At 41.7% G+C, this 24628-nt stretch overlaps 1 protein-coding gene across 2 annotated transcripts; it reads right to left on the bottom strand.

Moving 5' to 3' along the window:
• Positions 1-643: 643 nt before the first annotated feature.
• LOC311295841 (hydroperoxide isomerase ALOXE3-like) lies at positions 644-23768 on the bottom strand. Of its 2 annotated transcripts, XM_084417363.1 has the most exons (16): positions 23522-23768; positions 22856-22899; positions 21544-21694; positions 19809-20013; positions 19059-19140; positions 18826-18948; positions 6515-6615; positions 6247-6416; positions 5991-6134; positions 5253-5456; positions 3461-3547; positions 2956-3125; positions 2488-2609; positions 1824-1924; positions 1302-1472; positions 644-987 (listed from the first exon to the last, which is right to left on the bottom strand). In XM_084417363.1, exons 2-16 carry the CDS (start codon positions 22873-22875, stop codon positions 808-810), a joined length of 2031 nt encoding a protein of 676 aa, XP_084273489.1. In that variant the 5' UTR covers positions 22876-22899; positions 23522-23768; the 3' UTR covers positions 644-807. The 2 variants fall into 2 exon arrangements, with proteins under 2 accessions (XP_084273489.1, XP_084273490.1); XM_084417364.1 differs by lacking the exon at positions 22856-22899.
• Positions 23769-24628: the final 860 nt, after the last annotated feature.

Here is a 24628-nt window from a genome sequence, read left to right as displayed (position 1 = left end):
CGGGTGCACTAATAATCATTAATTCATGCTTAACTAATGCACAGATAATACTGAATTAATGTGTAACTCGTGATTATCTAAGCTATTCATTAATGATTAACACATTTAAGAGTCTGTCTGGTTAATATATTAGTTCATACATGAATTGTTATTAATTAAATGGGCCTAATTCCCCAATAATTTTTTTTTTTTAACTAATAGTATAGTTTTAACAAATATATAGTGACACATGACATACATATATAAATACATGTCATGCTATAAATAGTTTTTGGCGTATATTCCCACTGTTTTATATATCAGTCATAACCTGCAATAAAAACATAGTGTGTCTTGTAAACATGATGTACTGTCAACAGGGCAAATGTAATGCCTTTTTTAACAGCAATGGTTAAGCAAGCAGCAGATTTATAAAAAACAAGTCATAAAAAATACATTAAAAAAACTTGTGTGTTTTGTGGTGAGCTCAAAATATGTAACTCCATGGCAAAAGTAATGAAAAGGCGTGCATTTAACTGGCAGGACCCACATACGCAATGTTTAATATTGCAGGTTTGTACTGATTAATGTCAATAGATGGCACCACAGCTCTAAAAACATCTCAGAACCCACAAATAAATTAATAAATGCACCACACATTAAGCAATGCCTTTCACATTGTTGTTTATTTTCTCTGAAAGGCAACATCCATGACTCACTTTGATTTATCAAATGAGACAGATATTTTGGTCTTTTTGCTATGGTATTTATATTTGACAAAGCTATTAATAGAAAGACAAATGTATTAAGAAGGACTACTGTATCCTTTCAAATGGCTACACTGTTGTCCACATTTTTGGGGTTCAGATAGGTGTAGGGAAGCTCCAACGTCTTGTTCCGCTTCTCGATGTCATCTGACAACTCCCTCAGATCCTTTTGAAAATCTTCAATGAGCTTGCAAGGGACCTCTTCATCATACAGGTTTTCTGGGAAATGTCCCAGAGGGTACTACAGACATGGTATCAAGATTGTAATCGTAAATAACATGTTGATAAGAAACATGTTTATAACATTGTTTGCGTATGACAGCACACTAATACTCTGTAAGAGCCCACTTCAACACTATGCTTACAGTTTGCTAAATCTCCTTTGTAATGTAACAGTCAGGTAATGCAAACTACAGGAATGAAAGCAGTGTAAGTAAGCCATTGTCATCCAGAGTAATATGATGGCATAGGCCTACGCAAGAACACCATTACATTTTTCACAGCAAAATTTTATTGCTGTCTTTTAACATGTGCCCTAATGGTGTGAAAACTCACATGGTCTGCAGAGTCCTTGCTCAGGAGTTTCAGGACAGCCATCCCATTCACCGTCGTGCCCACATCAGGTAGGGTCTCCAGGATCGTGTCCTCAGTGGTCTGGCCTTTCTCCTTGGGAGGGGGCTTTCGGAGGGCAGTGGGATAGTTAGGCATCCAGCCGCCAAAGTCATACTGGGGGGAAATAATTTGTGAGAAATGTGATATATTGTGAAGCCAAATATTCATAATGAATAACAAGAACACATAATTCACATTACTTAGGCCATGGAAAGTGGATATGGACAGGTTTTTCTTGTCGTCCTGGGCTACTTGCTCTAGGGCAGTGGTTCTCAAACTTTTTTAGTCATGCCCCCCTTAAACACTTAAGACTGTTGACTTGTCACCAGATTTTTTTTAAGAAGAATGATTCAGTGGAATTGAACCCACGTACAGCTAGATGAATGTGTGGAGCAATTTGCTTGATTTGAGAAAAGGTGTATGAGATTAGATCACGGACTGCAGCTTTGACTTGTACTAACTGACCTGTCCACTGTTTACAGCGGCATGTTGGGCTGATGCAGTGAAGATCACCATGGTGACAAACTTGATAAGCTCTTTCAATGTCTGAAAAGATGATGGTATTCCTGTGAAGAAGAATGAAAGGCTGTTTCTGAGGAACTCAGTTTAGGATGTTTGTACATGTGCGCGCACCCGCACACACACACACACACTGAAATGGAGAGTGGAACCATAAACCAAACTAATTTTGACTATTGACCTGGTTCAGTTATTTGCCATGAAAGAGTGGATTACAGTGGGGTTTAAAAAAGAGCACAAAAAAAGAAAGAAAGGAAACCTTTGTTGGAATAAATGTTCTGAGATGGCAACAATTCGGTTGGAAATGAATACGCATTGGTCTAGACCAGGGGTCTCCAACACGTCGCTCGCGCGCTACCAGTAGCTCGAGGCCTGAATGGAGGTAGCTCACCGAGGGGGCATTCACATATTGCGTCTTTTGTGCGCTTCAGTTCGTTATTTCAAATGTAGGTCGTTATGTCAATTGAAGCGACGCGCTCATTTTTTCCAGATGCAGCGAGATGAAAAAATCTCAACTTTTCAGAATACCGCAAGCACACCGCAGGTCAAGTGACATGTCACTTACAGCATCTTCAACTGCAACAGCCCTGATAACAGACTGATAACAGACCTGAGGAATCTCTTCCCAGGAAGCCATTGGTGAATATCTCACTGATCCAACGCTGCAGCTCTGTGTCCTTCTGCACGTGTTCATCATGTTGATAGTAGAGTGACAAGAAAGCTGCAACAAACCTGTAAGCAAACTCACAGTCAGATGTTTTCCAGGTTTACTTTTTTTTGTAGATTTGCTTTGCATTTATTTCTTAAGCAGTAATTTATTCAAAGCGACTTACAACACAGAACATGTACAGCATGTGCTTACTGACTAATAAATCCATGAACCTGTATAATTGACACTGTATTTATTGAAATATGAATCAGAATGTGCAACAGAATGTATTAGTTAAGCCCTAAAAACTGGTTGTATTATGTAACACACACACACACACACACACACACACATACACACAGAGAGAGAGAGTAGAAAGCATAACGCCTATCAATAAAACACTAGACTAAACTCCACTGGTAGTCATACTTGTTGATGATATCCCACAGTCTCATCCCGTCATCTCTGTAGTAGTATTGGGGCACAGTCTCCAGGCCTCTCTCAGAGATGTTATCAGGAAGACAGAGGGCGCTGTAGGTCAGGGAGGCAGTAGCACGCTTCAGCAACTTTTCCAATGGCTTTCCACCTACTCCTGCATACTAAGAGTGGTATCATTAACGGAGAGAAGACATGACATAAAGTTAGGTCAAAGGCTACTGTATAAAAAGTTCTGTCACCACAAATCCCATAATAATTTCCCCAAAATTTCAATAAAAAAGAATACATTTAGTAAGAGTAGATTGTTCAAGAAGTCAGTCATCACAGAAAACATTAAAGAGCCATTATGGGTTTTTTTTGTTGTTGTTTTTTTACCAATCTTACAAGATATGTTTGCAGGTACATAGGATAGTGAACTGAATTCAACAAAAAGTGTATTAAGATTATAATTGAAAACTGAACCTTTAGTGCCTCTTTAACCATGACATATGCATACCATGCTAATGGCCCCATCCTTGGATATCAGTTGCTTCCGGGCCATGATGTTGATCTGGAGTGTGTATCGCATATGGGGAAAGAGGAGCTACAGAAGGAAAAGTATGTAAGAGATTAGCATTCACTGCCTTCACATTCTTTGAAGATAAAAATATATGAATGAAGAATTCATTTTAATTTATTGTCTGTGAGTGTGTGCGTTATTGCACCTGCATGTGTGTACATGTATATGCTCCCAATGAGCCAAATAATGAGAGAGAACCAAATTGCTTACCACAGCTATGCAGACGACACACAGATTTACTTAGCCCTATCGCCTAACAACTACAGCCCCATTGACTCCCTGTGCCAATGCATTGATGAAGTCAACAGTTGGATGTGTCAAAACTTTCTTCAGTTAAACAAAGACAAAACTGAAGTCATTGCGTTTGGAAACAAAGATGAAGTTCTCAAGGTGAACGCATAACTTCACTCTAGGGGTCAAACAACTAAAAATCAAGTCAGGAATCTTGGTGTGACACTAGAGTCAGACCTTAGTTTCAGTAGTCATGTCAAAGCAATAACTAAATCAGCATACTATCATCTGAAAAATATTGCAAGAATTAGATGCTTTGTTTCCAGACAAGACTTAGAGAAACTTGTTCATGCTTTCATCACCAGCAGGGTGGATTACTGTAATGGACTCCTCACTGGCCTTCCCAAAAAGACCATAAGACAGTTGCAGCTCATACAGAACGCTGCCGCCAGGATTCTGAGCAGAACCAGAAAATATGAACATATCACACCAGTCCTCAGGTCTTTACACTGGCTCCCAGTTAAATTTAGGATTGATTTTAAAGTATTATTACTGGTATATAAATCATTCAATGGCCTAGGACCTCAATATATTGCAGATATGCTCACTGAATATAAACCCAACAGATCACTCAGATCACTAGGATCATATCAGCTAGAAATACCAAGGGTTCACTCTAAGCATGGCGAATCTGCTTTAGCTATTATGCCAGCCGCAGCTGGAACCAGCTTCCAGAGGAGATCAGACGTGCTCCTACAGTAATCACATTCAAATCCAGACTCAAAACACATCTGTTTAGCTATGCATTTACTGAATGAGCACTGTGCCAATGTTCATCCGACTGTTTGAACTGTACTGTATTTTATTTTTTATTTTTCTAAACTGTTTTAATTATTCTTATTTCTTTTTATTATTTTAATTTCTTCTATGTAAAGCACTTTGAATTGCCACTGTGTATGAAATGTGCTATATAAATAAACTTGCCTTGCCTTGCCTTGCCTTGCCATGTACCTGCAAGCCTGCTTTTGTAGGTGACTCTCTATGTTCCATTCCAGTTATTTTTACATTAGGGTTAGAATTGTTGGTAGGGTGAGAATTGTTACAGGGAGATGAATGGGTTTGAGTAAGACATTAGTGACCCCTCATGTACCCAATGGTTTGTGTAGTCTGAGTCCACAGGCTATAGATGAGTCAGTCCCGCTCTCCAAAAGGCGAATAATGAAGGGAAGGCTTTTTCACAAAGCCACATCTCTGAGGTCAAATAAACAGCTGTGACCACAGACTACAGCTGAAAAACTCTCCTGCCGTCAAATACTATAGAAGTAACATATTATTTAACTTGCTATCATTCTCTCTCTCTCTCTCTCTCTCTCTCTCTCTCTCTCTCTCTCTCTCTCTCTCTCTGTCTTTCTCTGTGGTTGTGGCATGTCTGGAACTTGCCCCTGTTTTTCTATGAGCCCTCACCATTTACACGTCAAATGCGTGACAGATTCAATACCTTGTAGAGAGGGTGTGGAGATGGAAGATTGCGCAACGTGGCCACGGTGAACACCTCTGCCAGCAGGTGAGTCCTCAGCAGGTGAAAGTTGACCTCGTGAACGCCAAACTCTGCGTTTCGGACGAAGATCTTGGCCAGTTTCCAGTCGGCCTTTGAATCCGTTGGGAGGAAGATGGGGTTGTCTTTGCTGGGCTGTTGCCTTAACTGTGCACATTACATTTGAACATCCATGAAAATGGTACAAACGGATTCTGAGGGAATCTGGGTTATTATTTTTCTCTTATTTAAGAAAATGAGAAAGGATTTCCACGGCATCTGTCAAAATTACTCTATAAAGATATTGACATCTTAAAAAAAGATTTATTTAATGTTTAATCATTCAGATATGTTTGCCTACTCATCAGTTGTACATTACATATCACCTTTTCTTTGTTTCTTTGTAATAATTTGGTTATTTACCTCATCTGTCAAATTTATTCATCTGTATTTAATTTAATAACCCCCAAACACACACATTTCATGCCTAGGTCCTCAGGTACTTCTCTTTTGGGTTAAAGCACTTCGACGTCACCCTGGGATGTCGCTTCTTGAGCATTTCCCAGCTGAAGCCAATTCTAATCCTTCTACATGCTCAAGGAGCGATGTCCCATACAGCGTGATGTCTTGTGTTCTCCCTCAACGAGCCGAGGTTTTATTCATAACCTGTGGATTTCTGCACTCCGGATGCAAGATACGCACCTGAATGGCGATGGGGAGCATCATGCCATGAGGGTTGCAGTACAGCAGGACCAGGGGAGCCGTGAGATACTGCTGCCTGCCACTGACAACATTCCCCACCAGCCCATCCAACATCTCATAGTCAGAGAGGAAGATGTTCCCTTTCTGGGTATGGGGGTAGATCACACCAAATAATGAAGAAACCCAGGAAATGAGACAAAACCAAAGCAAACCAGACCCAGTCATTCCAAATCATTGCCATTTGCAAGTAGCGTACCTCCATCTCCTGCTTCAAGCTGCTCCCTCTTAGGCTGTCTTTGACCATGTCATCTGTGACGGGGAAATTTTCAGGCAGATTTGAGCAGCGCTGGATCATCATGGGATTGAGGCCATTCAGAAACTGGTAGCCAAAGAACTCGTCCTCATCCCAGTGCTCCTGACAATATTCTGCAAAGCATGCTGTGTCAGAACATATGCTACAGTACAGACTGTACTTTATTTGCAATACAGACATTTTGAACAGTTCATTCATTTAAGATGAGTACCAATGGTTTTCACTCTTTCACAAAGGATTGCTTCCAGCTGGCGAATGCTTTCCCACGATTTTCTGCTGTTAGCTAATCCAGTTAGCATCAGAGCAGCTAACCTGCACACAAAGAATACACAGGTACACAGTGCAAACATTAATAGTGTAACTAGCCTTGATATTCTACCTATGGTCCATCCTAGCTTTAGTTGTGAGCATCTTTGCAGTTATTATTAGATATTATATCATTACTGTCAAGGGTTAAATTGGGATTTGTTATGTGGGGGGTCTCTCCCGTGAATAAAAAAAAAAAATAAAAATAAAATTAAATGGCACTTTCTGGAGAGTTTTGTGCAAAGAAATGGAGAAATTGAGTCTTACATGATATGTGAAAAACTGCAAAGTTAAGAGCACAATACTTTGCATTGTTGTAGTATCAACAGGTATTAGGACATTTAGCATTTACATTACTGTTAATCAGCAGTGGTGGAATGTACCAGAACCAGGAAGTATGACCATATTAGCCCAGTTCTGTCAAAACTGCATTGGCTCCCTATTAAACATCGCATCAATTTTAAAATATTGCTGATTACTTACAAAGCACTAAATGGTTTAGCTCCGCAGTACTTGAGCGAGCTCTTAACGCATTATAGTCCTTCACGTCTATTGCGATCTCAAAATTCCGGCCAGTTACTAATACCTAGAATATCAAAATCGACTGCTGGCGGTAAATCCTTCTCCTATTTAGCACCAAAACTCTGGAACAGTCTTCCTAACATTGTCCGGGAAGCAGACACACTCTGTCAGTTCAAAGTAAGATTAAAGACACATCTCTTGACCTAGCATTCACATAATACATTATAGACTTCTATAATTCCATATTAGGCTGCATAGATTAGGTCAGCTGGAACCGGGAACACTTCCCATAAATCCTGATGTACTCGTTACATCATGAGAAGAATGGCATCTACGCTAATTTTAGTGTCTTTGTTTATCCCGAGGTTTTCCCGCAGCCTGCCGGATCCAGGCCGTATCCAGATCTGATGAAGGACCTTCGCCTGGACCCGATGACAACGCAGTGCTGAAGTACCAACTAGTCTCTCCCTATGGAGGATCCCTTTACCACTCTACAGATAAAGCCTCGTCGGGAAAACTCAATTCGCATATCTACCCCGAATGGATAAAATAAAATAAAATTCTATATCAAAATTATAAGGAAAGACCAGTACTTTGTTTAGGCTTGGTTTGTAGGGAATTCCAAACCTGCGCACATATATTCAAATGCACATAACTATAGAACCAATTGTTAATGCGTATGTGAACGCCATCAGTGTTTCTGACGGGTTCGCGTTTAAAGTCTGTGTAGAGAGAATGGTGTCGTCTTAGCGGCCCCTAATTTAATAACAAATGATCGTTGCGACGGAAGCGAATCAATTAAAACTAACTTTAGCTGGAAAATAACTTTATTAAAGGGTAACTAAACCCTAAACCAACTTTTTTTAGTGAATGATCTGTAAGAATGGGGCTTTATTAGTGCTGTTTATTGAATCAAGTAATTTTTTTGACATTTGTGTTTAAAGTATTTTAATTTTACTAAATATGGTGTAAAAACTTCTGAGTGCTGCCCTCTTCAGGTTGAACAGTGGCTACTGCAGTTGAATTTTCCTATTGGAAGTTGTGGTACACTCTGATGTCAGAGGGTACCAGATAACCACGCCCTTGCCTGCAGAGAGATACGTCTCAGATGCACGCCCCCTCTCCACTGGGCTCTGCCTACTTTTCCAGCATTTTTCAAATATTGCCAGTGGGTGGAGTCAGGCTCTGACCAGGGGTTTAGTTACTCTTTAAAGAACCGCTATAAAGCCAAAACAATCTCTGTTACCTTAAATTATACGTTTATCTCTATAAAGCTGCTTTGAAACAATCTACATTGTTAAAAGTGCTATATAAATGAAGATGACTTGACTTGACTTGAATGTAACAAAGTACAAATACTTTGTTACTTAAGTAAATTTTTCACGTAGCCTATCTGTACTTTACTTAAGTAGAATCAATAGTGCATAGGCTTTTGACTTTTACTTCGTTACATTTTGCAGCAATTATTATACTTTCTACTCCACTACATTTCTACAACGTTTCGTTACATTTTCGTTACATTTTCTGATCAGTTTTTCCCCTGCCAAAACAGAGATTGAAAAAAATCTCCATGTTTTCGGTGCTGATGCGGTGGTGACACGTTCATGTAACATGTAAGGGTGGTGCTGCCAATAACGCATCTAAAAGCTGTCACAAAGAACCGACAAAAGTAATGATTATGAATATGTAAAATATAGTAAGGAGACATTTAAATTGTTTATTAATAAACAAGTGTTTTCTGTGTCAGTGCCCTGCATAAATGAAGTTGACGATGCTGAATCGCGATCTTCGCAGTAGTGAATGCGCCAGAGAGAAATGCACATTTCACACGGATTACACAAGCAGCAGTCTGTTTTCTTTCGTTTTGAATTGTTCTGTTCAAAAGAAGACATTTCTATAGATATATTTCTCAGGTCTGTCAGGCAAGTAGGCTACCTTATACGCTGAGTTTCGGTTCGTTTATGAGACGTGCTCCAGTTCACGCGCCGGCGCCTCCGTGTCGTGTTTATGTCTGCTATATTTATTAAATCCAGGCAATTGGTTGATGAAACATTGATTAAAATTAAGATACAATTAATACAAAACGAAATTAATTTTAAAGAAAGGCTTTGTGCTTTCTGTTTGAGGTCTCTGTGAGAGTTTTAAACAGTCTTTTAGTGCCGCTTTCAGCACTAGAGCACTCATGTCCGTAACATTGTTTTTTCCTCATAAATGCGAACATGAAAAATAAAATAAAATGAATATGTTCTGTTCTGTGGAGAGTGTCCGGTGGGTAGTACTTTGGTTTGCAGTGTAATTCACAGAATTACAAAAAAATATTTTGCCACCTAAAAGTTAAAGATTTTTTGTGTCACGTCTACCTTATGTGTAACCTATTTCCCTCATATTAAAGGGTAACTAAACCCTAAACCAACTTTTTTTAGTTAATGATCTGTAAGAATGGGGTTTTATTAGTGTTGTTCATTGATTCGAGTAACTTTTTTGACATTTGGGTATAAAGTGTTTTAATTTACAATATATGGTGTAAAAACGTCTGAGTGCTGCCCTCTTCAGGTTGAACGGTGGCTACTGCAGTTGAATGTTCCTATTGGATGTTTGCGGTGGTACGTGACATAAGTGGTGGCAGGTGACGTAAGCAGGTTCCAGCTCACCACGCCCCTGGTACGAGCTCACCATGCCCTTGGTATGAGCTAGCGTAGATTTATCTGTATTTAGTACAGTGGGCAGGAGGGTACGTAGGTGTAGTGTTGCTGGTTGCAACAGCACTGCTGGACTGCATAGCTTTCCAGCAGACTTGGAAATTAGGCGCCAGTGGTTGCATGCACTTGGCCTGGAAGACCGTGAGTGTGAAACCTGCATTTTACGCTGGATTGCTTTTCCAACGCAATAGAGGTGGAAATGGGCTTCTCCACACAGCTCGCGCTGAAAAGCGACGCAGTGCCAAACGCTGCTCCTCCTGCATGGACTCCACCACCGCAGCGACGTCTTGATGTGAGTGATCATATATATTTTAATCACAATTTATGGTTAGGCTAAAGTTAATCCTCTGGGGTCGACAAACGCGCCGGCGCATTTTGCTGGATTTTTTCAAAATATGAATATGCCTATAGAGAGTGCGCGCTATTGACATCAACTCGATAAAACTCATCAGATGCATGTACTTTACGTCGTCTTGCGACCCTGTGAATCACTCTCCATTTTAGAGAGTCTGACAGCAGGTCTCGGGTGCACGCCCCCCCACTCACGGTTCGTCCCCTCTATCTCCGCTGGGGTCTGCCCACTTTTCTAGCATTTTTCAAATATTGCCAGGGGGTGGAGTCACGCTCTGACCTGGGGTTTAGTTACCCTTTAAATATAAAACGCATATGTAGGCTGATATTTTTCTAATGTCTGGACTCCTTTATTAAACGTACAGTATGTAAATTTTTTTGTCACTAGGGGTCGCTAACCTCTTTACAATAACAAAGGCGTAGTCTGATGACGCAACATTTGCTAAGAATTATGGATCTTGTCGTCAACGTCAAGCCGACCGATCTAATAATGTTTATGGATGACTGAATACATCAATGTTTTTATCATGACTGTGATATGAAGCAGGTCGGGATTGTTAAGAGACAGCTATCAGCTCCTCCCGCGGATATAAAAGGAATATGGACATTTCATTCTACCGAACCACACGCAAGCGCAGAATTACTACTCACAGGTCAGTTTATTAGACAAATTAAACTTGTAGGGTAACGCAGCGCTGTTTCACTTGGTCTAACATTACACTATCACACTAAACTGCATTTGAATGTGTTGAAATTTATGTGTTAGTTTGTCTGTATGAGACTAGCAGTAAGCTAGATCAACATTAGAATAACATACAGATCATATTCTAACATTTTATCATTGTTGAACTATATAACATTGATTAGTTTTATGTAAATGTGCTCACCTGTTTAATAAAGTACATGTAGGAGTCTCTCGTTTATATACTGTCTATGGGAGCTCTAGGCATCTCGAAAACACCGCGCTGATATTGACTCTCGTTTTAGTTCTCCTTTTTTATCCAAAGTCTGCTTGCCATGGTCCATAATGTTTGAACGAAACAACAACAGCGTGCAAATAAACATTGCGAACTACGGTGGTCCACGTCTGTCGCTTTGGTTACTATCAGAGGGCTCTGGTTCATAGCTCTGGTTGCTATGGCAGTACGAGCGGAAACCAGAGACAACGCGGATATGACGCCATTGACAGCGACAAAACGGAAATAAAGAAACGGGACGTGTCTTCGAATTAAATTACAAATTTCTCCTGGTTTGAAAGTTGTTGGAAACAGTCGGGATAATAACAACTAAAAAAATATATATAACATAGATATAGTGATTTTTGCTATTTTTAAAGCAAAAAAGTTACATATTGTGCCTTTAAGGGAGTATGGATATATAAACAGTTTCAATATATTGGTATTAAATGCATTTTCTGAGAATTTATATTTAAAGTTTTTACTGCAAATGTCACGTCCATAATGCTGGAATTGACATCACTTGATAACACATTGTATTACCTTGTTATGATATAGTGACCCATACAATGTGCCAAACATATTTTCCTTACCTTGTCATTCAAGGCCAGGGCACTTTTTGTACAACCAACGTTGTGCTGAACTTGACAAAATTGATCTGCTGCTGCAGCGGCGGCCAGCAGCTCATGAGTTTTTTTTTCAAGGCGGTTGAAAGTTCTGGAACTTTTGCGCGCTTCCACATCCCGCGCAACTACAGATCTCCCAGGAACATTCATTATATATTGCTGCGTACATTTATCCGTGTCGGAGTTCTGAGTAGCCTCCCTAGATGCGCATGGCATGCGTGAGCGGTGCGTGATCATGGTTGACTGACAACGAGATTAAGCAGCTGAACAAGAATACGGCCGTGTTCCGATTGTTCTCATCTCAGCTCCGCCGAGACAAAATAGACATGCCATTTCAAAAATCTTTCATTTATAATCAGAAATATGTTTTCAAAAGCATCACTTTCATCAAATGTGACATAATTTCCAGTAGGCAACTGACTGCAAACAGGCACATCAGGACACAAATGAGCAGGCTTACTGTATTCGAGAAGACAAAGCTATTTTTGCGAATGTGTCACAGTATATAGATTCGCTGTCTCCTCTCTCGTGTTGTTGTGGTGTGTATGTGTGTTTGGGTGGAGCCGCTGATCACTGCCGCTGATCAGTTTCCAGCTGCAGCTTATTTATGCACCCTATTTAGTCTCTGTTCCCGTGTCATCCTGCCTGTTTCCCATGTGTTCCTGCCTGTCGTCAGAGCCTGTGTGTTCGTCATCGAAGTCATGCACTTCGGTCAACCGTGCTACTTCCTGGTTTCTGGTTTCTGTTCAAGCGTCATCATCACCATCTCTCACCAACGGAAATACGGGCTGTCCTCAGCGTCCCTGTGCTGCCAAGTGCTTTTTCATCCCTGGACATTACTTACATCATTCACACCATCTCTGACCTGCTCTTCTAATAAATATCTGTTTTTACTTGCAATTGAATCTTCTTCATCATTTCATCACAGAACGCTCTGACCTAAAATGGATTCAGCAAGTAGACCTTGAAGCAAAAAGACACCTGATCTCAACAAGTTTTTGTCACGCAGCATTTCAAGAATGGACCAACAGGAGGAGAATCTAGCTGTCACAGGACGAGCGGTACAGGCCTTGGTAGCACAGGTGTCCGAGCTGACCCAACAGATTCAACAACTCGCTCGTCCCACTGCGCCCAGCACACCGCCGATTCCCCCCACTCCACCAGCAGCCAGCCGCCAGCCTGAACCTCGACTGCCTACCCCTGAGTTATACTCTGTTGAGCCTAATTACTGTAGAGCTTTTCTGACGAAATGTTCCATGTTCTTTGCCCTCTAACCTCAGACTTTCAATACGGAGGAATCTAAGGTAGCCTTCATCCTTACGCTACTCTCGGGACGGGCGGCTCTGTGGGGAATGGCGGTGTGGGAAAACCAACATCTCTGCTGTTCCTCGTTCCAGGCACTCTCGGAGGAGATGAGACGGGTCTTCGACCGGGCGGTGGCTGGAAGAGAGGCAGCTCGCCAACTCGCCGATCTCCGTCAGGGTAATTGCTCGGTTTCTGATTACTCTATTGATTTCCGAACCTTGGCCGCCGAGTGCCACTGGAACGAGGAAGCGCAGTGGGACATGTTCCTGCATGGGCTGGCTGACCGCTTCCAGAAGGAGATCTTTACCCTGGACCTGCCCGATAAACTTGATGGACTTATTGAGCTGGCTTTGAGGGTGGACGCTCGCCTTAGCTGTCTGGGACAACGGTCCTGGACGGTCCCTCATCCCGGGAGCGTCGAATGCCCTCAGGCCAGCGGCGGTGATGCGGTCAGCCCCGTCTTCGATCCCGAGCCCATGCAGGTGGGTCAAGCTCGGCTTTCCCGGGAGGAGAGAGAGAGACGGAGATCCCGGGGTCTTTGCCTCTACTGTGGCGGAGCTGGACACTTCCTTAACAACTGCCCTGTAAAAGACCGGGCCCGGCAGTAAACAGGAGGCTACTGTCGAGCGGGATCTTCGTGAATAAGACCTCATCCTCTACTCTCCTTCCGGTAAGACTGCTGTGGGCAGCCCAATCCCACACTTTTGGACTCTGGGTCGGAAGGTAACTTTATGGACTCAGACACTCAATATACCCATCACTCCACTAAAGGACACCATTTCTGTCAGTGCACTCAACTGTCAGGAACTCCCCGCCATCACTCTTACCACCAATCCTCTGACACTCATCACATCTGGCAATCACACTGAACACATTTAATTTTTGCTCCAGGACTCACCCCTGGCTCCCATCGTCCTCGGTCACCCTTGGCTGGTTCAGCATAGCCCAAGGGTTGACTGGGGACACAATTCTGTCTCATCATGGAATACTCAATGTCATGAGTCTTGTCTTGTGTCTGCCTGTTCGTCTGTGTCTTGTTCTGTTTTTCAGAAGGAGGCGGTGAATTTATCTAACGTGCCCTCAGAGTACCTCGACCTGAAGGAAGTGATCAGTAAGTCCCGTGCTGCTTCTCTCCCTCCACATCGTCCCTATGACTATGCTATAGATTTACTCCCAGGTAAGTCTCCGCCTAGGGGCAAGCTTTACTCACTTTCTGCTCCAGAAAGGGAGGCCATGGAGAAATATATTTCTGATTCTCTAGCCTCCGGATTCATCCGCCCTTCCTCTTCTCCTGCGGGGGCGGGATTCTTTTTTGTGGGGAAGAAGGATGGTTCTCTGCGACCTTGTATTGATTACCGAGAGCTGAACAACATCACGATAAAGAATACTTATCCTTTGCTTTTGATGTCTTCAGCTTTCGAGAGGTTGCAGGGAGCATCCGTCTTCACAAAATTGGATTTATGTAACGCCTATCATTTGGTTCGCATCAGGAAGGGGGATGAGTGGAAAACCGCATTTAACACTCCCAGGGGCCATTTTGAATACTTGGTTATGCCGTTCGGGCTATCCAACTCCCCAGCGGTTTTCCAAGCACTCGTCAATGATGTGTTGAGAGACATGGTTGATCAGTTCATATATGTCTACCTGGATGACATATTGGTTTTTTCTTCGTCTCTCCAGGAACACGTTCAACACATCAGTGGTGACATTCTGGGTTTCGCCAACTTCTATCGGCGGTTCATTCGCAACTTCAGCCAACTAGCCTCCCCTCTGACTGCCTTGACCTCCCCCAGAACAACGTTCAGGTGGTCCGATACAGCTGAGGCTGTATTCTCCAACCTCAAAAGTCATTTTGTTTCGGCTCCCATCTTAGTCGCCCCTGATTCCTCACGTCATTTCGTGGTGGAGGTCGATGCGTCAGAGGTGGGGGTAGATGCAGTTCTCTCCCAACTCTCTTCCTCAGATGACAAGATGCATCCTTGCGCGTTTTTATCCCATCGTTTATCACCTGCCGAATGTAATTATGACATTGGTAACAGAGAGTTGTTGGCCGTCAAGTTAGCATTGGAGGAGTGGCGTCATTGGTTAGAAGGGTCGGGGGTACCTTTTATCATTTGGACCGATCATAAGAACCTTGAATATATTAGATCTGCTAAAAGACTCAACTCCAGGCAGGCTTGATGGGCACTTTTTTTCGGACATTTTGACTTTTCTCTCTCGTACCGCCCCAGGTCCAAGAACATCAAACCTGATTCCTTATCTCGCATTTTTGATCCATCCGAACGCCCGGTTACTCCTGAGTGCATTTTACCTGAGAAGGTAGTTATCTCCACACTCACATGGGAGGTCGAGTCAAAGGTCAGGTCGGCCTTAGAAGGGGTAACGCCTCCACCCGGTTGCCCACCTAGGCGATTGTTTGTACCGGAGGAGTTACGGTCTGAAGTTATTCGATGGGGTCATTGCTCCAACATTGCTTGTCATCCAGGAGTAAACTGGACTAGCTGTTTAGTAAAGCAACGATTCTGGTGGCCATTAATGGCTCGCGAAATTCGCAGTTTTGTTTTGGCTTGCTCAGTTTGTGCGATTGGTAAGACGTCTAACCGACCTCCTGATGGGTTACTCCATCCGCTGTCTGTACCTTCGAGACCCTGGTCCCACATAGCGCTAGATTTTGTCACCGCCCTCCCGCCCTCTAATGGCATGACGGTTTTAACCGCAGTGGACCGGTTCTCGAAGGCGGCACATTTTATCCCCTTGCTCAAATTACCTTCAGCCAAGGAGACAGCGGTGACTGTTGTAGACCACGTCTTTCGTTTACATGGCCTCCCGATGGACGTGGTCTCCAACAGGGGGTCCCAATTTGTGTCCAAATTTTGGAAAGAGTTCTGTAGATTACTAGGGGCTACAGTCAGTCTGTCTTCGGGTTACCATCCCCAGAGCAATGGTCAGACCGAGCGAGCCAACCAAGATTTGGAGAGTGTTGCGATGTTTGGTGTCCAAGAATCCTTCATCCTGTAGCCAACAACTCTCTATGGTTGAGTACGCACATAACTCGTTACCAGTGTCATCCACGGGCCTCTCTCCGTTTGAGTGTAGTCTAGGGTACCAGCTACAAATTTTTCAGAGTCTGGATTCCCAAGTCGCGGTCCCCTCCGCCCACGTCACCGCACATGGACCAGAGCCCGTGAGACTCTGCTCCAGGTGGGTGCGCACACTAAGGCTAAGGCCGATCGCCACCGGTCAAAGCCTCCCGTATACGTCGTGGGTCAAAGAGTGTGGCTTTCTACCAAGAACATTCCGCTCCGCTCTGTGTCTAATAAGCTAGCTCCCAAATTCATCGGCCCGTTCACTGTCACCAAGATCATTAGTCCGGTGACAGTCCGTCTCAAACTTCCTCCGGCGTACAGGAGAATTCACCCCGCCTTTCATGTCTCTAAATTGAAGCCTGTTTTTCGTTCTCATCTTAATCCGCCAGCCCCGGTTCCCCCACCGCCGCGACTCGTAGACGGGGAACCTACGTATTCGGTCAATCGTATTCTGGACTCGAGACGGAGGGGACGCGGTTTCCAGTACCTGGTGGACTGGGAGGGTTACTGTCCGGAGGAGAGAAATTGGGTTCCTGCTAGGGACATTCTGGATCGCTCCCTTATTGATGATTACAATCAACGGGTAAGTTCTCCTGGGAGCGCCAGGAGGCGCTCCTAGGGGGAGGGGTACTGTCACGGTATATAGATTCGCTGTCTCCTCTCTCGTGTTGTTGTGGTGTGTGTTGTGGTGTGTGTGGGAGCCGCTGATCACTGCCGCTGATCAGTTTCCAGCTGCAGCTTATTTACGCACCCTATTTAGTCTCTCTGTTGTCACCTTGTCTTTGTCAGAGCATTGTTGTATGTTCCGTGTGTTCCTGCCTGTTCCTGTGTCATCCTGCCTGTTTCCCGTGTGTTCCTGCCTGTCGTCAGAGCCTGTGTGTTCGTCATCGTCCTGCACTTCGGTCACCCGCGCTACTTCCTGGTTTCTGTTCAGCGTCATCATCACCATCTCTCACCAACGGAAATACGGGTTGTCCTCAGCGTCCCTGTGCTGCCAAGTGCTATTTCATCCCTGGACATTACTTACATCATTCACACCATCTCTGACCTGCTCTTCTAATAAATATCTGTTTTTACTTACATTTTTAATCTTCTTCATCATTTCATCACAGAATGCCATCCACTTCTATGCAAAATACACTTAATATACATGGATCATGTTTTTAAGTCACCAAAGTTCTTTTTTAATTAAAGGGGTGGTAAAACACCTTTTTTCAAAGGCTTGATTGTGTTTGTGGGGTGCACTGTAACATGTGTTCATGCTTCGTTTTTGAAAAATCGTATTATTTTTCACATATTTTACCTTTATTCTACACTGCTATGTCCCTCCTTGTAAACCGGTCTGATGATTTCCGGGTTCTATGAAACCCCTCCCTCAAAAATACGCAATGGGCTCAGACTGGTTAGCTGGCCCAGTGTCACACTGATCACATAAATGACAACAAACACAAACATTCCAAGTTCGCTGGTGAGATTAAACAGAAGTTTGTAGGTGTTTGTCGGATATGAATTAATTATGAGGAACCGAGTTAAAAATAAAGTGTAACCATTGATCCCTAACTCCACCGTCCCTAGGAAGGCTGAACATAGTGGACTTGCAATCTGGGTGAAAATAACTACGGAATGTCGGCAACAACACTCTACTACCACAACAACCCTGGAGGAATGTCGTGTAGTCCCTACCGGCCGTTTGCTGTAGTCCTTAGAAATTGATTTCTTTAAAAGTAAATATCTCCCTTTGTATTGAACTTTGAGCGTCATAACTTTGCAGATGTTGTTTATGCTCAAACAGCAACATTACACACTAGCTAAAGTTAAAAAAGTGAAATCATATTCAACCACCCCTTTAAAGCATACTTAAAATTAAATCTAGCTATAAATATTCAGCATTTCCACCAGTGCAATCTATAACTAAAAACACACCATATTTAGGCTAACCTACAAACAGAAAACATTGATACAGTCCACTGACCTAACAATAATGGTGAAATGGTTAAGCTTGCTGTCGTTGGCTCACTACTTATGAACTCTCTAAATGTGTCTCTCGAGTAACGATTACATTGGGTAGCCAACTTTTAGCTGATTCATGGCGAATCCTTGAAAAATGATTGCAGTTCATTTTTGAATAAAGCATACTAATTGGACATTGCCTCTAAGTCACCAATATAACTTATCTCTCCTGTGGTGCTTCGATCCATGGAACCCGGATGCAACAGAAATGTGTAAATCGTAGATGAGAAGGCAAACATGGTAAAAAAAACTGTTAATCCGATGAAAAACAAATGCCCTGCAGTGTGCGAAACTACACCAACACTCAGACACACTTGCAACAGTGATATATTTTAAGCACGAGAATCTGTCTTCTCGCTCATTTTCATGTCGAGTGAAACTACACTGATGGGAACCTGCTGATGCTACCAATAATTGCGATCTGAAAGAGGAAGCCTATATGGCAAAGATTAACCATGAATAGGCCTACTGTCCATATTGCTTGTAATTGAAATTAAAATAGAGTCGACACCTGTTCAGTTGTTTCCCTAAATTCGTATCGTTCTGTTGTTCTGTTGTTCTAAAAACCCAATATTGGGTCCAGCAGACCCGTGAACACTGAACAGAGTGTAACAAAGACATGAACTCTACAGGAGGATTAAAAAATGACTTGGTCACTTACTGCTTTGCTGCACTGGAGTAAAACTCTGTTTCCTTTGTGTAAGAGAATTGGACTTCAGCTGGCAGAGCGAGGGCAGTTTCACAATCGATAACTTGAGGCGTGCCCTTAGCATACACGCGCCACCTGGGGGTAGAATATTCAGCTGTACTTCAACGGAAGGAATTTTATTTCACTGAATTCATTCAGACACTTCGCTGTCACACTCGACTTGTATTAGTGTGCTGCCCACAAACCCAAATAACTTTTGTTGCTCCTTTAGCTGCCTCATCCTTTGTCTTTGGGCTATTGGGTTGGTGTCCTGGAACACAAGTGAAGCTGAAATGCAAATGCCAACATTAATACATTTTTATTTTATTTTTTATCATAGACACTTTAATTTGATCAAAAATGTGCTTTGGTAAAAAGCACACCTCCCACCGCCCTCCGCCCTCCGTCATATGAAGACACAAATGTTTGCTTAAAGGAATTCTTCTGCAATATAGAAAAGTGTGTGTAGCTTACATAGCTAGACATGCTTGGCTGGTGGACCAGTCACAAAGCATTACAAATATGCAGGAAGTAACAATGAAAATGTAAACGCTGTGCTGTAATAACTCTCTGTGTCACCCACATAAATTATTATAGTAAAACCATGACCATTACTGAAATAGGATGCACTAAATATGAACACTTGCTTCACTAGTGCCAATATATAAGTTGCTAATATATCAGCCACTATTTGGCATAAGTACGGGTTCACAAGTATGGGTTTCCACTGCCAACTAATTGATCTTGTATTCAGGGGTCTTGGGCATGCACATAAACCTGTTTTGCATATAGGTTGCAGCTGGGTGAGTTAAGCAAGCCCACTGCAAAAAAATATATAAAAAGTATTGAGTGTGTGTGTGTGTGCACATGCAGTATATGTGCAAGACATCACCACTGAACTTTCAATACACCAGTAAATGTGAATTTTGGCCATGACTTGAAATGGGAGTGCCTACCTTTAGCAGGTCTTAAAACGAGCCTCTCTTTACAGTGAAGCCAGCAGTAGCACGGAAACAAAATCTCGTCTCCTTCTGGCGTATTGATCAAGATCTTATCGCAGAACCACCGGTTGTGAAGAAGACCCATAAACGGCTTGGAGTGGAGCTTGACAGCTATGAGATCTCCCAGGGACGCTTCACAGTGTATCTTAAATTCTCGCTCCTGCACAGACAGATGTACAATGGCGTAAAAAAATGAAGATATGCAGTTGGGGGAGGGGGTTTTAAAATTCAGAGAAGAAACTCAGAATTTCCATGAAAATCTGAATATTCTGTGATTATAAAGTCACAAATTTGCAAGAAAAAACTCTGGAAAAACAAGTGTCAAGTAGTGCAACTAGTATGAAACACTGAAACGTTCCTGGCCAGTAATATAACCACATTGCTTCACTTTGCATTCAACCTGAACCTGATCCACAGCCCGCATCACAAAGGCATCATCCAGACAGCACGCAGGGGCAAAGTTCAATGAGAACCTATTTCTCAATGTTTGAGGCTGAGGCAAGCTGTGATTGGAAGAAACAGCCTATGCCTAATTAATCTATTAACACTGTTTTGCTTTGGATATCCATGATAAACCACTATGAATTTAATGTAATAGCTAGTCTTTATTACTGGCCAAGCACGTTTGACAGTCATATGTTCCATGTTCCACTTCCTCACTAACGTGTGCATGTGGGTTCTCGCAAATTTGTGACTTTATAATATTCTAGTTTTAATTCCGAGGTTTTTTTCGGAATGTTACGACTATACATACTAATAAGACTAGTGCAACTAGTATGGAGCATATGGCTGTCAAACGTGCCTGGCCAACAAAAGACTGGCTATTAGGCCTAAATTAGGCCCCGTTTACACGATGGGAAAACGCAGTTATTTCCCTGCGTTTTGGCCTGTCATTTACACGAAAACAGCGTTTTTATCCCAGAAACCGATTATTTCTAAAAACTCCGGCCAAAGTGGAGATTTCTGAAAACGCCGGTTATGTGTTGCCGTGTCAACTGGGAGAAACGGGGTTTTAGGTTCTCAAACGTCACATTATGCGCCAGAAAATGCTTACGTCATGTGAGCGCCCTATGTTTAGAGTTTGTTTGGCTATTTGATCATGGATGCTGTTAAGGTGGTACTCATTTTTACTTTTGTGCAAACGTTTTTGGCCTGTTTGCATTTGCTTCGCTGTCTGTCCACACAAACGAATCTCGCGCCATGTCTGTTATTTTGAACTGAACTGGAAGTCGCTCGTGCTATTCGTTGTTGTCGATTTTGAGGATTCTGATTGGCTTGCATGGCTTTGTCCTTCTCCCTACACTGCCGCCCATAGGTTTGGCATAGTTATGATGTTGCTCGACGGCGTATTTATGCGGGTTGATGTAAACGACAACTTTTTTTAAAACGATGTTGTGTGCACGATGTTATTTTTGAAAACGGAGGGGGAGAAATATTCGTTTCTCAGCCACCCCCCACCCCCTGTCCAGCTCAATGTTATTATTTTTTTATTTTTTTTACCTACAATGTCCCTAATACGCTGTTGTACTTATGGGAAGATAATTTTAAGGTAAATAAAAATGCATTTATTTTATCATTACTCAATACAACTTTTATACTCACTCTTTCAATTTTCTTCCATTAAATGTAGCATTGACTGATTGTTTTTAGTCCAAAACTGCTTAATGTTGGTTTAATTGGGTGCACTTACCGATCCTTGCCAAAACCCCTGAATGGGATTTAGATTCTGTTCCTCACTCTCAGCCTCAGTGCCACGCAGTTGGATGTAGATAAGGCTAGTGGTGCCGGCCAAATGCCTCTTTCCTGTGTACGCCTTTACTGTGTAGATCACCATGGCTGTTCTGCAAAGTAATGGACAATGATTTTCAAGAGAAAATACAGACATAATGAGACCACCAAAGAATATCACCAAGTCCAGAGAGGGAGAGAGTCCTAACCCTAACCCGTTCATATTTAAATATGTATAAACTTAATACATTACCTAGATTATTTATTTAGCAAAATATTGTCCTTTAAATGTATATATACTAGTGCAAAATGCCCGTGCAAAATCAGTTTTTGTGTGTGTTTTTAGTAATTGTTGGTTTGGTGTGTTTGAGTGCTCATTGTTACAATTACACAGCAAAAGTTCAGTGACATTTATATTTGTACATGGTAGAAAGCACACAGTGAACTCTGAGAAAACGCTACGCTTGAGCAAACAGTTTGTGAATAGGCAACTACAAATGATGCCCGTGAAAGAGACTGTGAACGCATTGAATAGGATATGTTTAGTTTGTGAATAGCATAGGCTACTATTACACAGTAGCGATAACGTTTAGTGCACCAGAATGAAATATAATATTCAGAAGTAAACAGCAGAGCTGACTTACAGATTCAGTTAACATCCACAAATGAATAAGCACGTCGATTCAGGGAGCAGTGCAAAGTGCCCGTGCAAAATCATTTTTTGTGAGCTGATCGCCGTCAAAAAAGTTCAGAAGATATTTCTTAGCGATGGCTGATTCCAACAGTTTCAATATGATAAAAAATTACTTTTATATTGATTCAATGGATTAATTGCATTTTGGAAAAAAAAAAGTGTCATGAATTTATTGCATTTTTTGGGGAAAATTATTGCATTTTTGGGGAAAAAAAGATTTGAATTTGTTATGTTATTATAACCTAAAGATGCTATGTGAAAGTTTGAAACAGAAAATAGTGGTTTTCATCTTGCCACTTTCTTGGTAAAGAAAACACATTCTTACTCAAATTAATCAAAATGGATTTATCACGTTCTGGAACCAAACTATAATATTCAGAAGTAAACAGTGTAGCTGACTGAGTGTTTATGTCAGAATGTTTATTTTTAAACCACAACCTTCTTGGGGCTTCTTTGACCGATACAACCCTCTAATGTCACAATGTTTATTTTTAAACCACAACCTTAAAAAAAATGATGTATTTAACGATATCTTTTGCATTTCTCATCCAAACAACATCAAACTTGGCACTGCACTTACTCATGACCGTGGCAAGACATCTTTCGAATTTGAAGTCCATCGGACTAACGGTTCGAGAGATATGCGGTTAACAGACACACACACACACACACAGACAGACAGACAGACAGACACACAGACAGACAGACACACAGACAGACAGACGTTTCTGTAATTTATAGATAGATATAGATTTTTATATATTTATTAATTAAAAATTTCTGCTGCTCCAATTAATCTCAGTGTGCTCCCTTTAAGCTCATCCACTTTGAACGTCTATGTAATTACTTTGTAATCTTTAAAGGAACCGTATGTAAGATTGTGGCCAAACCTGGTACTGCAATCACTTTCAAATTACTGTAGAGCGGTGTATCCCCTCCCCCTCCATTTCTTACATACGGTTCCTTTAATAAATAATTTATAACTTACTTTCACAGCCTTACATTGACAAAATCTAGACTGAACTATAGACTTCGGAGTGCTTACACAGATACACACGAGAATGTTTGAAAGCAGGCTTCTATCAGCGGATCGGTTTATCAGTGGATATATTAGGGAGCCGCTGATAGACACCCACTTTCAAACATTCCTGTGTGTATGTGTTGTTGTATTTATATTCCCCTTAAATGACTAAGATTTCCATCACACATCTCCATAACCTTTACATATCAAAAGATTCGATATTACCTTCAGGTTTTGAGCGCTGTCCGCTGGTTAGAAATTCCCAAGGGGAGTCCGAGCCAAACTCAGTCTGGATCCGGGTGCTCTTGAAGCTCGATGGGATTGACTATCCAGGTTCAGATAATAGGTTTTAAAAGAAAATCACTCTGAGACTTGTTATAGAGAAGTTTACGAATCCCCACAATCGATGGAGAGTACAGAATAAAAATCAACATAAAACAAATATGAATAGTCTTCACCACGAGATTCTGCCACAAACTGGTGCGTCTCACAAAATTTATACTCTTCAGAAATCATAGGGTTTTCCCCTAAGCAAGAAGCATTTGCATTGTAAATAGCTCTCCTGTAGATTAAACAGTAGAGCGTTGGATCTTGCAATGCCAAGGTCATGGGTTAGATTACCAGGAAAAGCAATAATTGATAAGAATGTAAAAATGTGTTCCTTGAAATGCACTGTAAGTCACTTTGGTTAAAGTGTCTGCCAAATGCATTAATGCAAATGTAAATAAATAAACTACAGCATTTTGTAAAACAGTCATACAGCCATAGTCAGCTTCTCCCCCTCGGGTTTCACATATCTGAGCTTTTTGGACTTCCTCTTGCTGCAGTTTAGATGTATCTTGTTTACAGAGGAGGGTGTGTCTTCCAGGCAAACAGCATCCTGCTCTCAAAAGGTGTAAACTCTGAATGCAAATTCCCATTGTTAGCAAATATTTCCATGTGAAAATGTCTCACTTACTCTTTCAGACACTCAGCATTATGTATTTCTTGAGTCAGTTACTACTTTTACTCTTTATCTCTGAGCATTTGATGTTATTGTATTGATTATCTTTGAACTGATTATGTAATTGGCATGATACATTTACCTGACATAATAAATTGTTACATTTTATTTTATTCTGACTTACTCGGAAATTATTTTCCCAAGTAGATTAAACGTATTCGTATGTTACCGCAAATCTGCGTCAGATTATTTACGGACTAGATTCGAGTTTTGAGTGGAGCATAGGGAACACCAACTGTGATTTTATAGAGTTCTGGCTAATATTGGCATTAATTCAAGTGTACTTGCAAAACTAGCAAAATGCTGCTCGACCAACTTAAATAAGGTGA

Source organism: Rutilus rutilus (genome assembly GCF_951802725.1).
Source record: "Rutilus rutilus genome assembly, chromosome: 8".
Lineage (NCBI taxonomy): Eukaryota > Metazoa > Chordata > Actinopteri > Cypriniformes > Leuciscidae > Rutilus > Rutilus rutilus.
The sequence above is the reverse complement of the archived record's forward strand: the minus strand, read 5'-3'. Positions and strand labels throughout refer to the sequence as shown.

What these genes read in the sequence shown, in the direction of transcription:
- LOC311295841 (XM_084417363.1), bottom strand. Translation starts at nt 22,875, where the DNA reads ATGTCTTGCCACGGTCATGA. An exon ending in TACTCCAGTGCAGCAAAGCA is followed by an intron (nt 6,616 to 18,825) that starts GTAAGTGACCAA and finishes CTTTGTGTGCAG; the next exon opens with GTTAGCTGCTCTGATGCTAA. An exon ending in TGCTCCCCATCGCCATTCAG is followed by an intron (nt 5,457 to 5,990) that starts GTGCGTATCTTG and finishes TAATGTGCACAG; the next exon opens with TTAAGGCAACAGCCCAGCAA.